Below are 14,917 nucleotides of genomic sequence, written 5' to 3'. Positions count from 1 at the left end.
AACTATCATTATCAATAGCATCATAAATTTAAAATATACAAAGAATAAATCTGTCAAAAAGTAAAATATTTGTACAGTTGTAACTATAAAATATTAATAATAAAAATGGAAAAATTGAAAAAATAAAAAAATACAATAATGCCAGAGTCACTATAATTAACATGTCAATTCTTCCCAAATTCATCCATAAATTAAACAAAAATCACAAAACAAATTATAGCATTTTTTTGAAAACTAAAAGGCAGATTCTAAAATTCACTTGCAAATGCAAAAAAAAAAGGAGTAGGAGTAGTCAAAACAAGTTTGAAAAGGAAGAACAAAGTTGGAGAATAAATACTAATCAGTTTCAAGACATAAAATCACACTAATTATAAATGTGCTACATTTGCATAAAAACAAGCAAATAGATTAATGAAAAATAAAAGAATCCAAAAACAGACCCACACATTTAGAGATAACTGATTTTCAGCCAAGGTGCACAGGAATTAATTCATCAATTAAAATATAGTCTTTATATAAAGTATGCTGGAACATTTAAATGTTTACATGGAGAAAAAAGAACTTCAATCCATCACCTACTATATAACAAATATTAATTCAAAATGAACCATATACTTAAATGGAAAATTTAAAAATAGTATTTCTACCAAAACCTGGGGAAAATCATAGTGACCTGTTAGGCTAAGATTTAACAAAACAACAAACTAATAAGTCAAGCTAAATTAAAATCTGCTCTTCAAAAAAATAGTGTTAATAGGGTAAAAAGACAAGTGACAAACTAGGAAAAAATATTTGCAAGTCATATATCTGATAAAGGACTTGTATCTAGAATGAAATATATGGAAAATTCATTAATATAAAAACAATCTAAAAAGTGGGCAATGGATTTCAACAGACCCTTCATCAAATAAAACACACAAATGGAAGACAATCCTATGAAAAGATGCTTAACATCATTAGTAATTAGGAAAATGCAAATTATGAGAGTTAGATACTATTACACACCTATAAGAATGGCTAAAACTTGGACTAACTCTAAAACAGGTTGCAAAATGTATAAGAACAGAAACTCTTGCACACTGCTGATGGGAATGTAAAATGGTACAACCACTTGGGGAAATAGCATTTGGCTGTTTCTAGTCCATCTTAATGAAAAAAATACTATTAAAATCACTTGAGTTTACTCAAGTTCTATACTTTGTTCTATGTTCAGAAAAATCTATTGCTATTTTACTGAGTAGAAAAAAGCACCAAATATAATAATGAGAATATATTTCTTAGCAATATGCATGAAGTTGTATTATTTAAGAAATAGAAATTGTGAGGTATTAATGACAATTTTAGCTATTCAAGATGAACTTTATTATTTGAAACTAATAATACACATCAATTATTTAAAATGAAAAATATACAAATACTTACAATAACATGTTCCTCTAAGTGGATTACCAACATAGCGATTTTCAGAGTCACATCTGCAGAAACACAAAAACTCATTTACTATTAAACAATGCAATTCAAAAGCCTCATGTTTTTCTTCAAGCAAAAAAGTGTTTATATTCTACATCAAAACATCTTTAAAACTGATAGTTGCTGATAAGCAACTTCAGCAAAGTCTCAGGATATAAAATCAATGTGCAAACGTCACAAGCATTCCTACACACCAATAATAAAGAGCCGAATCATTAGTGAATTCCCATTCACAACTGCTACAAAGAGAATATAATACCTAGGAATACAACAAACAAGGGATGTGAAGGACCTCTTCAAGGACAACTACAAACCACTGCTCAAGAAAATAAGAGAGGACACCAACAGATGGACAAACATTCCAAGCTCATGGTTAGGAAGAATCAATCTTGTGAAAATGGCCATACTGCCCAAAGTAACTTAGGATTCAATGCTATCCCCATCAAGCTACCATTGACTTTCTTCATGAAATTGGAGAAAACACCTTAAATTTCAAATGAAACCAAAAGAGCCCACATAGCCAAGACAATCCTAAGCAAAGTTGGAGACATCGTACTACCTGACTTCAAACTATAACACAAGGTTATGGTAATCAAAATAGCATGGTACTGGTACCAAAACAGATATAGACCAATGGAACAGAACAGAGGCCTCAGAAGTAACATCACATATCTACAACCATCTGATCTTTGACAAACCAGAAAAAAAACAAGCAATGGGGAAAGGATTCCCTGTTTAATCAATGGTGTTGGGAAAACTGGCTATCCATATGAAGAAAGCTGAAACTGGATCCCTTCCTTATACCTTATACAAAAATTAACTCAAGATAAATTAAAGATTTAAACATAAGACCTAGCACCATAAAAACTCTAAAAAAAAAAAAACCTAGGCAATACCATTCAGGACATAAGCTTAGGCAAGGACTTCATGACTAAGGTGCCAAAAGCAATGGCAACAAAAGTCAAAATAGGCAAATGGGATCTAATTAAACTTAGGAGTTTCTACACAGCAAAAGAAACTATCATTAGAGTGAACCAGCAACCAACAGAATGGGAAAAAATGTTTGCAATCTACCCATCTGACAAAGAGCTAATAACAAGAATCCAGAAAGAACTTAAACAAATTTACAAGAAAGAAACAACCCCATCAAAAAGTGGGCAAAGGATAAGAACAGATACTTTCAAAAGAAGACATTTATGCAGCCAACAAACATATGGAAAAAAACGCATCATCACTGCTCATTAGAGAAATGCAAATCAAAACCACATAGAGATCCCATCTCACACCAGGTAGAATGGCAATCATTAAAAAAATCAGGAGACAACAGATGCTGGAGAGGATGTGGAGAAATAGAAATGCTTTTACACTGTTGGTAGGAGTGTAAATTAGTTCAACCATTGTGGAAGACAATGTGGTGATCCCTCAAGGATCTAGAAATAGAGATACCATTTGACCCAGCAATCCTATGGCTGGATATATACCCAAAGGATTATAAATAATTCTATTATAAAGAAAGACACATGCACACATATGTTTACTGCAGCACTGTTCACAATAGCAAAGACCTGGAACCAACCCAAATGCCCATCAATGATAGACTGGATAAAGAAAATGTGGCACATACACCCCATGGAATATTAGGTAGCCATAAAAAGGACAAGTTCATGTCCTTTGCAGGGACATGGATGAAGCTGGAAACCATCATTCTCAGCAAACTAATACAAGAACAGAAAATCAAACACTGCATGTTCTCACTCATAAGTGGGTGTTGAACAATGAGAATACATGGACACAGGGAGGGGAACATCACACATCAGGGCCTGTCAGGGGTTGGGGGGACTAGAGGAGGGATAGCAGGGGGGTGGGAGAATTGAGGAGGAATAATATTAGGAGAAATATCTAATGTAAATGATGATGGGATGGATGCAGCAAACCACCATGTCTACCTATATAACATACCTGCATGACGTGAATATGTACCCCAGAACTTAAAGCATAATTTGAAAAAGATGAAATTTCAAAACACATCTTTGAAAGAATTATAAAAATCTTTATATATGAGATAAAGTAAGAGGTGAAATAGCAAAGAAAAAGAAAATAAACATACATGATAGGCATATAAGGAATGTAAAAAGGCAGATGAGATATAATTATGAGCTTTGGGATATATATCCTTCCTTAATAAAGAGAAGAAGTGAAAGTCTGAAATAAGATACAGAGATATTCTTAGGTAGAAGAAAATTCGGGGAATTCATAAATCCACATTATTTTCATACTTGTGTTATTCTTTGAAATTAACATATTTTCTCCAGTTTCTGTACCAATTAATCTGTATTCTTAAATACAGATCTCTTCCAGTAAATAATGGGGGGAAAAAATGTTTCTCTAACCCAAACAAAGTTGACTAATATAGATTAAATTCAGGAGCTCAAACTTTGAATTCACATAAACAGATTTTTTAAAAGTGAAAGAACATATGAACATTCGTGCTCATGAACTCTTATGTTAAATACATAAAAATATACTTAACTATAGCAGTGGGAAAAAAGTATTTTTGACGTTCACAAAATCTTGTTTGCCACATAAAATTGACAATGTCTAATACAGACATGGCATAGTTTTGCATAATGATATTTCTTGGAACATCCTACAAAATAAATTATTATAAAATTTATGTACCAGGATAATTTAATAAAGTTACTTAATATTTAAATAATATAAATTGTATTTGCATATAGTTTAAATACTTACTACATACATATTTTATATCAATATATCACATGTATTTAAACTCTAGTTAAAAGCTTAAAGAGGTAAAAGAGTCTAAAATGTCTTCACTTTTTCAGAAGAGTACATAAGAACAGGAATAGTGGAATATATATATATAATGACAAGTCAAATAGTGAAAAATTAGAGGCTAAATAATCAGATTATACTCTCAATGTATTTTTCAACCATGTGATTGCTAGAAAAGTGAGTTGAAGAGTAGATATTACTGTATGTTAATTATAAAATTAAAATAGAAATATAATAATCCTTTATAACAAAGAACCTCTATGAAACAAAATAAGTTTGGGTGTTAGGTTTTCTGTGATATTTCCAAACACACTTTTAAATTTTTGTCACTGATTTTAGTTTTCTGGCTTTAGAAATATGTAACAGAGAAGCAGAAAGTATACTTTTTCCCAGCATAAAGAAACTATTATCTCATATTTAGAAATATGCAATAGAGAACCAGAAATGTATTCAAAGTTAGAACCTTTGTTCTAACTGTAACTTGGTATAAATTGACCAATCTCTCCCCATTCCACCCTCCCCATACCCTTCCAAACCTCTCATAACCTTTCCAAGCCTCCCATATCCACAATTCTACTCTCAACTTTCGTGAGATCAGTCTTTTCAGATTCTACATATAAGTAAGATCATGCAGCATTTGTTCTTCTGTGCTTGACTTATTTTACATAATATAATGTCCTCTAGGTTCATCCATGTTGTGCTTCAAATGACAGGATTTCATTATTTTTTATGGATAAAATACATTCCAAAAATATATCACATATTTTTATCCATTCATCTCTTGATGGAGACTTAGACTGATTCCATATCTTGGCTACTGTGAATAGTGCTATAGTAAACATAGGAATATGGATATATCTTCAAAATTTGAATTTCAATTCCTTTGAATACATATCCAGTAGTGAGATTATTGGATCATATTGTCATTCTATTTTTAATTTTTTCAGAAACTTCCATACTGTTGTCCACAAATGGCTGTATTAATGTGCATTTCCACCAACGGTGTATGGAAGATCCTCTTTCTCCACAACCTCGCCAGTATTTGTTATTTTTTGTCTTTTTCATAATAGCCATTCTACCTAGCATGTGGTAATATCTCATAGTGATTTTGATTTACATTTTCCTAGTGATGAGTGATGCTGAACTTTTTCTTCACGTATCAATAGGCCACTGGTATGTCTTCTTTTGAGAAATGTCTATTCAGATCTTTAGTCCACTTTTTACTATCTGTGGGGTTTTTTTTAGCTATTGAGTTGTTTGGGTTCCTAATACATCTGGATATTAATCCCTTGTCAGAGGCATAGTTTGCAAATATTTTCTCCCATTCTATAGGCTGTCTCTTTGCTCTGTTGATTACTTCCTTTGCTATGCAGAAGTTTTTATTTTAATGTAATTCCATTTCTCTATTTTTGCTTTTGTTGCCTTTGCTTTTGAGGTCTTTTCCAAAACAAACAAACAAAATACTTCCCCAGAGAAATGTAATAAAGCATTCCCTCCATTTTCTCTTCTAGTAGTCTCACAGTTTGAGGACTTACATTTAAATCTTTAATCCATTTTGATTTGATTTTTTGTAAGTGGTGACAGATGGGGTCTATTTTCATTCTTCTTAATTAATCTTCTTCCCAGTCTAATTTATTAAAGAAACTATTCTCTCCCTAATGTGTATTCTTGGCACTTCTGCCAAAAATCAGATGGCTATATGCATGAGCTTATTTCTGGGTTCTTTATTCTATTCCATTAATTTGTATATCTTTTTAAATTTTTATTTTATTTTATTTTTTTTGGAGACAGGGTCTCACTCTGTTGCCTAGCCTGGAATGCAATGATACAATCTCAGCTCACTGCAGCTTCCACCTCCTGAACTTAGGTGATTCTCCCACCTCAGCCTCCCTAGTAGCTGGAACTACAGGCACACACTACTGTGCCTGGCTAGCTTTTTGTATTTTTCATAGAGATAGGGTTTTGCAATGTTGGCCAGGGTGGTCTCCAACTCCTGGACTCAAACAGTTTGCCCAACTCAGCCTCCCAAAGTGCTAGGATTACAGTTTTGAGTCACTGCACCTGACCAATTTTTAACTTTTAATGTTTATGGGTACATAGTGTGTTTATTTGTGGGGTACATGAGATATTTTAATACAGGCATACATTGTATAATAACAACATCAGGGTAAGAGGGACATCCATCACCTCAAGGATTTGTGATTTCTTAGTGTCACAGACTTTCCAATTATACTGTTTTAGTTATTTTAAATGTACAAAAAGCTTATTTCATTTTTATTAACTTTTATTTTAGGTTTATTTTCAGTTACATTAGAGGTACATATGCAGATTTGTTACACAAGTAAATTGTGTGTCACAGAGGTTTGGGGTACAGATTATTTTACCACGCAGGTAATAAGCATAATACTTGAGAGGTGTTTTACCAAACTTTACCCTCCCTTCCTCCACCCCCAAGTAGGCCCTGGTGTCTGTTGTTCCCTTCTTTATGTTCATCCATGTTTCCCTTCTTTATGTTCATCCATGTACACAATGTTTAGCTCCAACTAAAAAGTGACAACATGTAGGATATCATTTTGTTTCAGTGTTAGTTCACTTAAGATAATAGCTTCCAGCTCCATCCATGTTGCAGTCAAAAACACGATCTTGTTCTCTTTTATGGCTGCATACTGCTCAATGGTAAATGTGTACCACATTTTCTTCATCCAGTCTAGCACTGATGACCAACCAGGTTGATTTCATGTTTTTCTACTGTAAATAGTACTGTGATGAATATATGTGTGCATGTGACTTTATAGTACAATGATTTATATTCCTTTGGGTATATACACAATAATGAGATTGCTAGGTCAAATAGTAACTCTGCTCTGAGTTCTTTGAGAAATTTCCAAACTGATTTCCACAATGGCTAACCTAATTTACTTTCCCAGCAGCAATGTTTAAGTGTTCCCTTTTCTCTGCAACCTTCCCAGTGTGTGCGTGTGTGTGTGTGTGTGTGTTTTAATAATTCCCATTCTGACTGGTGTGAGATGGTGTCATACTGCAGCTTTGATTTGCACTTATCTAAAGATTAGTGATATTGAGCATTTTTTCACATGCTTCTTGGCCACATGTATATTTTCTTCTGAAAAGTATGTATTCATGAACTTTGCTCACTTTTTCATGGGGTTGTTTTTTGCTTGTTGATTTGTTTAGGTTCCTTATAGATTATAGATATTAGATCCCTGTGGGATGCATAGTTTGCAAATACTTTCTCCTATTTTGTAGAATGCCTGTTTACTCTGTTGGTAGTTTCTTTTGCTATGTAGAAGCTCTTCAGTTTAATTAGGTGCCATTGGTCAATTTTTTTTTGTTGCAATTGCTTTTGGCATATTCATCATGAAGTCTTTGCCAGCTCCTATGTCCAGAATGGTATTTCCTAGGTTATCTTTCAGGGATTTTTAGTTTTGGGTTTTACATTTAAGTCTTTAATCCATCTTGAGTTGATTTTTATATATGGTCTAAGAGGAAAAGGTCCAGTTTCAATCTTCTGCATATGGATAGCCAGGTTATCACAGCACCATTTATTTAATAGGGAGTCCTTTTATCACTACTTGTTTCTGTCAGCTTCATTGAAGACTAGATGATTGTATGTGCCCAGAATTATTTCTCGGCTCTCTATTCTTATCTATTGGTCTATCTGTCCGTGTTTCTATAAGTACCACCCCATTTTGGTTATCATAGCTTTGTAATATAGTTTGAAGTCAATTAACACAATACACCCAGCTTTATTCTTTTTGCTTAGTATTGCCTTGGCTACTCAAGCTCTTTTTTGATTCCATATGAATTTTTAAATAGTTTTTTTCCAATTATGTAAAGAATGTCATAGTTAGTTGGATAGGATTAACAACATGCTGTCTTGGTTTCTCGTGCCTTGTAGTATATTTTGAGGTCAGGTAGTGCAATGCTTCCAGTTTGTTCCTTCAGCTGAAGATTGCTTTGGCCATTTGGGGTCTTTTTTGGTCCCCTATGAATTTCAGAATTGTTTTTCCTATTTCTGTGAAGAATGTCACTGATATTATTATAGAAATTGCATTAATTCTGTAGATCACTTTGAATAGTATACATATTTTTAAAATATTAATTCTTTCAGTCTTTGAAAACAGAATGTCTTTCCATTAATTTGTCTCTTCTTCAACTCCTTTAAACAATGTTTTACAGTTTTCATTGTAGAGATTTTTCACCTCCTTGGTTAAATTTATGGCTCAGAAATTATTTTAGGTATTTTAGGTGGAATAGCTATCTTGATTGCTTTTTCAAATGGTTTGCTGTTGACATATAGAAACGTAACTAAATTCTGTACATTGGTTTTGTATCCTGCAACTTTACTAAATTCATGTGTTAGTTGTAAGAACATTTTCATAAAATTTGTATGGTTCTCTAATATCATGTTAACAATAAATAAACATGAATAATTTGAATTTGTCCTTTTTAATTTGGATATCCTTTATTTCTTTCTGTTTCCTAACTGCTCTTCCTAGGAATTCCAGTACTATGTTGAATAGAAGTGATTAAAGTGGGCATCGTTGTATTGCTTCAGCATTCAAAGGGGAAGCTTTCAACTTTTCCCTGTTTTGTATGACATTAGCTGTGGATGCATATATTTGCATATATGATCTTTATATGTTAAGTATGTTCCCTCTATATCTAATTCTTCGGGGGTTTTATCATGAAGGAATGTTAAATTTTATCAAATTATTTTATAGTATCTATTGAAATGATCGTATAGTTTTTGTCCTTCTTCCTAGTAATGTGATGCATCACATTTATTGATTTTCATGTGTTGAGCTGTCCTTGCATTACTGGGATGAATTTCACTTAATCATGGTCAATGATCTTATGATGTGCTGTTGAATTCAGTTTGCTAGTACTGTATTACAGGTTTTTGCATCTCTAGCCATCAGGAATATTGGCCTGTAATTTCTTTTTTAGTTTTGTCCTTGTCTGAATTTGTTAGCAGGATAATGCTGGCCTCATAGAATGAGTATGGAAGAACACCCTCTACTTCCCTTTTTTGGAATAGTTTGAGAATTGGTATAAATTCATTTTTAAATATTTGCTAGAATTTAGCAATGAAACAATCAGGTCCTGGACTTTGGTTTGATAGGTGGCTTTGTTTTACTGACTCAATCTTGTTTCTGATTATTGGTCTGTCCAGGTTTTCTATTCCCTCATCTTACCAATCTTGGTAAGATAAGCTATAAGAAATTTATTCATTTCTTCTAAGTTTTCAAATTTGTTGGTGTATCATTGTTCATTATAGTCTCTAATCCTTTGATCCTTTGAATTGCTGTGGTACCCATTGTGATGTCTTCTTTCTCATTTCTGATTTTATTCATTTGAGTCATTCCTCTTTTTTTCTTAGGCTAGATAAAGGTTTGTCAATTCGTTTCTTATTTCAAAAACCAACTCATCATTTTCTAGATCCTTTGTATTTTTTTAGTCTCTATTTCCTTTATTTCTGCTCTGATCTTTATTATTTCTTTCCTTCTACTAATTTTGGGCTTACATCATTCTTGTTTTCTAGGTCCTCAAGGTGCAACATTAGGCTGTTTATTTGAGGTATTTGTACTTTTTCAAATAGGTGATTATTGCTATAAACTTCCCTCTAAAAACTGTTTTTGCTATATCCTATAGGTTTTGGTATGTTGTATTTTCATTTTGATTTGTCTCAAGAAATGCTTTAATTTCCTTTTTTATTTATTTATTGACATGTTGAATTTCCATGGATATGTACAGTTTCCAAAGTGCCTCCTGTTATTGACTTTAGCTTTATTCTACAGTGGTCAGAAAAAAAAATACTTGATATGACTTTGATTTTTAAAAATTTGAGTCTGGGTATGTTGGCTTATGCCTATAATCCCAGCACTTTGGGAGGCCAAGGTGGGTGGATCATCTAAGGTCAGGAGTTCGAGACCAGCCTGGCCAACACAGTGCAACCCCATCTCTACCAAAAATGCAAAAATTCGCTGGGCATGGTAATAGGCACCTGTAATCTCAGCAACTGGAAGAAGGAGGTTGCAGTGAGTCGAGATCATGCCATTGCACTTCACCCCAGGCTGACAACAGTGAAACTTCATCTCGAAAAAAAAATTGTTAAGGCATGTTTTGTGCCCTTATGTATAATCTATCCTAAAGAATGTTACATGTGCTGTTGAGAAGACTGTGCCTTCTGCAGCTGTCATGGTGGAATGCTTTGTAAATGTCTGTTAGGTCCATTTGGTCAAGAGTGTTGTCTGACGCTGCAGATTCTGATTGATTTCCTGTCTGGATGATCTGTGAATTGCTAAAGGTGGAGTGTTAAGTTCCGTACTATTATTATATTGCAGTCTATCTTTCCCTTTAAATCTATTAATATTTGCTTAATGTATATAGGTCCTCTACTACTGGGTACATATATGTTTATAATTGTATATGCTTGCTGCATTGATCCTGCTGGTATTATATAATTGCCTTGTTTGTCTCTTTTTACAGTTTTTAACTTAAAGTCTATTGTTTTCATATAATTACAGCTACTTCTGTTCTTTTGGGGTTCCATTTACATTAAATAGCTTTTCCCATCCATTTACTTTCAATCTATGAATGTTGCTACAGGTAAAGTAAGTCTCTTGTAGGCAGCATAGTTTGGTCTTACATTTCTTTCTTTTTTTTTTTTTTTTGAGACGGAGTTTCACTGTTGTTACCTAGGCTGGAGTGCAATGACGCGATCTCGGCTCACTGCAACCTCCGCCTCCTGGGATCAGGCAATTCTCCTGCCTCAGCCTCCCGAGTAGCTGGGATTACAGGCACGCGCCACCATGCCCAGCTAAGTTTTTGTATTTTTAGTAGAGACAGGGTTTCACCATGTTGACCATGTTGACCAGGATGGTCTTGATCTCTTCACCTCGTCATCCACCCACCTCGGCCTCCCAAAGTGCTGGGATTACAGGCGTTAGCCACCGCGCCCGGTCTGGTCTTACTTTTCTATCCATTCAGCTTCTCTCTTTTAATTGAATTATTTAAACCATTTACATTTCAGGTAATTATTGATCAGTAAAGGCTGACTATCACCATTGTGTTACTTGTTTTCTAGTTACTTACAATGTAAGTAACCTTTAAGTTTGAAGAGCTCTCTTCAGCATTGCTTGTAGAATTGGTCTGGTAGCCAATATTGTGGTTTTGGAGTTCTTTCCAAAGACTGGTTTATTCCAGTCTTTCTCTCCTTCATTTTTAAAATATATCTTTTTCATTCAGTCCCCTTAGAAACTCTAGAAGGCCTTCTGAAGAAGGATGAGCAAAAAAAAGCTAGGCTAGGAAGACTGGAATAAACACCTAAGGTACCAGAGACTGGGCCTAAACTGATAGAGATGTGATCTTTCAGATAGCTTTTGTTTTGTCTGCAGAAGTCTTTCTCTCCTTCATTTTTAAAATATATCTTTTTCTGGCTATAGTATTCTTCATTGACAGGTATTTTCCTTCCACATTCTGATTATATTGTCACACTCCCTCTAACCCCAAAAGGTTTCTGAGAAATTTTCTGCCAGTTGTATTAGATCTCTCTTATATTTTATTTGCTTCTTTTTTCTCACTTCTTTCTAGACCCTCTCTTAGTCATTTATCTTTGTGAGTTTAATTGTGATATGCCTTGTGGTAATCTTACTTAGATTGAATCTGATTGGTGACCTTTGACCTTGCCATAATTGGGTATGCACATCTTTCCCCAGGCTTGAAAAGTTTTGTTGTTATTTTTAATACGCTTTTGGCTCCTTTGTCTTTCTCAACTCCTTCTTGAATTCTAATAACCCAAATGTGTTATTTTATGTTGTCCCATAGATCTGGTAAGCTTCTTTGGCCTTTTTCATTCTTTTGCTCCTTTCTCCTCCGACTATGTTCTCAAATAGCCTACCTTTGAACATACTAATTCTTTCTTCTGCTTGATCTATTGTGCTGATGATGCTCAATATTCTGTTTTTATTTCATTCATTGTATTTTATTTCGCTCATTCATTTCATTCCCCTCCAGGATTTTCACTTGTTTTTTATTATTAATATTTCAATCTCTTAAGTTTTTTTCATGTATTTCTGATTGCTTCTCTGAATTTTACTGAAGTTTGAGCTCAGTAAATTTATTAAGCTTCCTTAAAACAGCTATTTTGAATTCTTTTTCTAAAAGATCAAATGTTTCCATCACTTTAGGGCTAGTCTCTGGCACCTTATTTTGTCTGTTTGGTTAGATTAGATTTCCTTGAATGATCTTGATGCTTATGGACATGCAACATGGTTGCAGAATTCTTGTTATTGTGAGAAAATATTAGCAGGTTATCTCCTATTCTGCCATCTTGCTGGCATCACTCTCCCTCTAGTGTTTTTAAAGGGATAAGACTCAGATGTTGACTTTAAAAGCTAAAGGATACAAACTCATTTCTCTAATATGCAAGTTAAAACATTTTCTTTTTTGTTAACAATATTTGGTTTATTCAAATTACATAATCTTATATTGAACTGAAAATTACTATAATATATTTACCTTTAACAGTGTAAGTTTTATATAGGAATGGTTGAAATTTTATTTTCTCTAAATTACAGATTGCTTGGAAGGAAGAAATTATATGTTCTTGTGCAGGAAGTAACTTTGGGATCCCAATTCTCAGCTTTCAATAGTCAAGCATAAATCAACACCATCCTGTTAAGAATTAAACTGAAAGGCTTTGCAGAGTTTTGGAAGGTATCCAATAGAAGAACTACATTCTCTATTAAATATTTATAGCTAAAACAAAAGCAAATTACAAACATATGTTATCTAAAGTGGTTTATATTAACAAATACTTTTTGAAATAATTTCAAATATATGCAAAGGGTTTTCAAATTTTATAAGTTAAATTTAAACACCAAGTTTTGGTAGTCCATGTGTCATTTAAGGAAACACAGGTACCTCCAAACAGCTAATGAAATAAATATTTTCTATAAAAATATAACAATACAATATTGGGCATGAAACTCAGATTGAAAAACACAAAAGTAGATGTAAATAAATGAAAAGACAGTCTTTATTATTTAGTAGGACAATTCAACATCATCAGAAGAGCAATTAATTTCAAAGATAATCTTTAATGTGATTCAATAAAAACTCCAATGAGATTTATAGTAGCTAGAAAACTTGATCTCAATATTTATGGACAAAAGTAAACATTCAAGAATAGTTAGAAAAACACTGAAAAGGAATAGTTTTGAAGAGAGGTAAACCTAAAACCTATTAAAATATACTCAAGGTATCTATAATTAAATACTATGGTACCAGCACATAAATAGACCAAATGTATACAATAGAAATTCCAGAAACAGGCTCAAATATCACATACTAAAAATCTAGTAAATGATAAAAGTGTTATCTTTAATGACTGGAGTAAGATAGTCCTCATAATAAATGTCATTAAGACAACTTGATAGCTATTGTAAAACTATCAAATCAGATCCAATCCTCATGCCACACAAAATAAAACTCTAAATGAAGCCACACAAAATAGAACTCTCAATCTAAATGTAAAAAATAAAATTTTTGACATATTAAAAAAGAGAGGTTAATTACACTGTAACCTGCATATAATAAAAGGCTTCCTAACTAAGAATAAATTCCAAATGCAAATTTTAAAAGGCTAAGAAATAGGACTAAATTAAGAAAACTGAATAGCAAAAAAATGTGCAATTAGCACAGTCAGGAAACATACGACAAATTGGGAGAAAATATCTACAACTTTTATCTCACTGGAAAAAAGCCTATCAAGGAGCTATAATCCTTAATTTATAAAGAACTCTTTAAAAATAAAAGGGAAATGAATAATTTTATAGAAAACTGGCAAAAGACATGAAGAGACAATTCATAAAAGTGATATAAAAATGGCTCTTAACTACATGAAAGGATATTCAACTTCATTTATAATAATGGAATATAAATTAAAACTACCCCAATTATTCTCCACAAGATTGGCAAAATTTCAAATGTATAACAATATATCCTGCTTACGAGCCTGTACATAAATAGGCCATCCCAATATGAGTGGTGGGAATAGAAAATGACAAAATTCCTATGGAGGGCAACATGACATTATCTAAAAAAACTACATATGCATTTATTCTTCAACCCAACAATCGCAGTGAAAGGAATTTGCTCTTAAGAAAAACCTCCACTATTACAAAAATACATGCATACAAGTTTATTCAATGTAGCATAATTTTAATTGCAAAATACTAGAAAAATATCTAAATGTCCCTGAATAGATTTGTTAACATATGGTACCTATAAATAATGGAGGGCTATACATCTATAAACAAAACAGAACCAAAAGATAATGAACAGCTTTATGAGTTGATATTAATTGAACTCCAGAAAGTATTATAAATGAGAAAAAATGTAAAATTCAAAAGAGTATATAAAATGCATCTAAAAATATGTCAGCATTTACATAAGAAGGTGATATAATGACTACATATATGCATATAAGATACATATAGACAGAAACACACATAGCTCATACAGCTTTACTTTTATGAAAGGAAACACATGAAAGATAAACCAGAAAACAATAAAATTGGTTACCTATTAGAAAAGAGAAAAAGAAATGAGCAATAATCTCTCCAAG

General features: G+C 32.7%; 1 protein-coding gene across 13 annotated transcripts in view; it reads right to left on the bottom strand.

Annotated features, from left to right (window-relative positions):
- Positions 1–14,917, bottom strand: part of ATRNL1 (attractin like 1) — an 839,028-nt gene that overhangs the window by 505,620 nt on the left and 318,491 nt on the right. For all 13 annotated transcript variants that reach the window (XR_013525132.1, XR_013525133.1, XR_013525131.1 and 10 more), the window contains exon 21: positions 1,423–1,475. Coding sequence is in view for 10 of the 13 variants with exons in the window: in XM_035269198.3 (XP_035125089.1) it covers positions 1,423–1,475 (53 nt within the window). In the remaining 3 variants the exon portion in view is untranslated. The remainder of the gene's footprint in view (positions 1–1,422; positions 1,476–14,917) is intronic.

Source organism: Callithrix jacchus, chromosome 12 (genome assembly GCF_049354715.1).
Source record: "Callithrix jacchus isolate 240 chromosome 12, calJac240_pri, whole genome shotgun sequence".
In the NCBI taxonomy this organism is placed as follows: Eukaryota; Metazoa; Chordata; class Mammalia; order Primates; family Cebidae; genus Callithrix; species Callithrix jacchus.
Note: the sequence above shows the minus strand (reverse complement) of the source record. Positions and strands in the feature narration are given on the sequence as shown.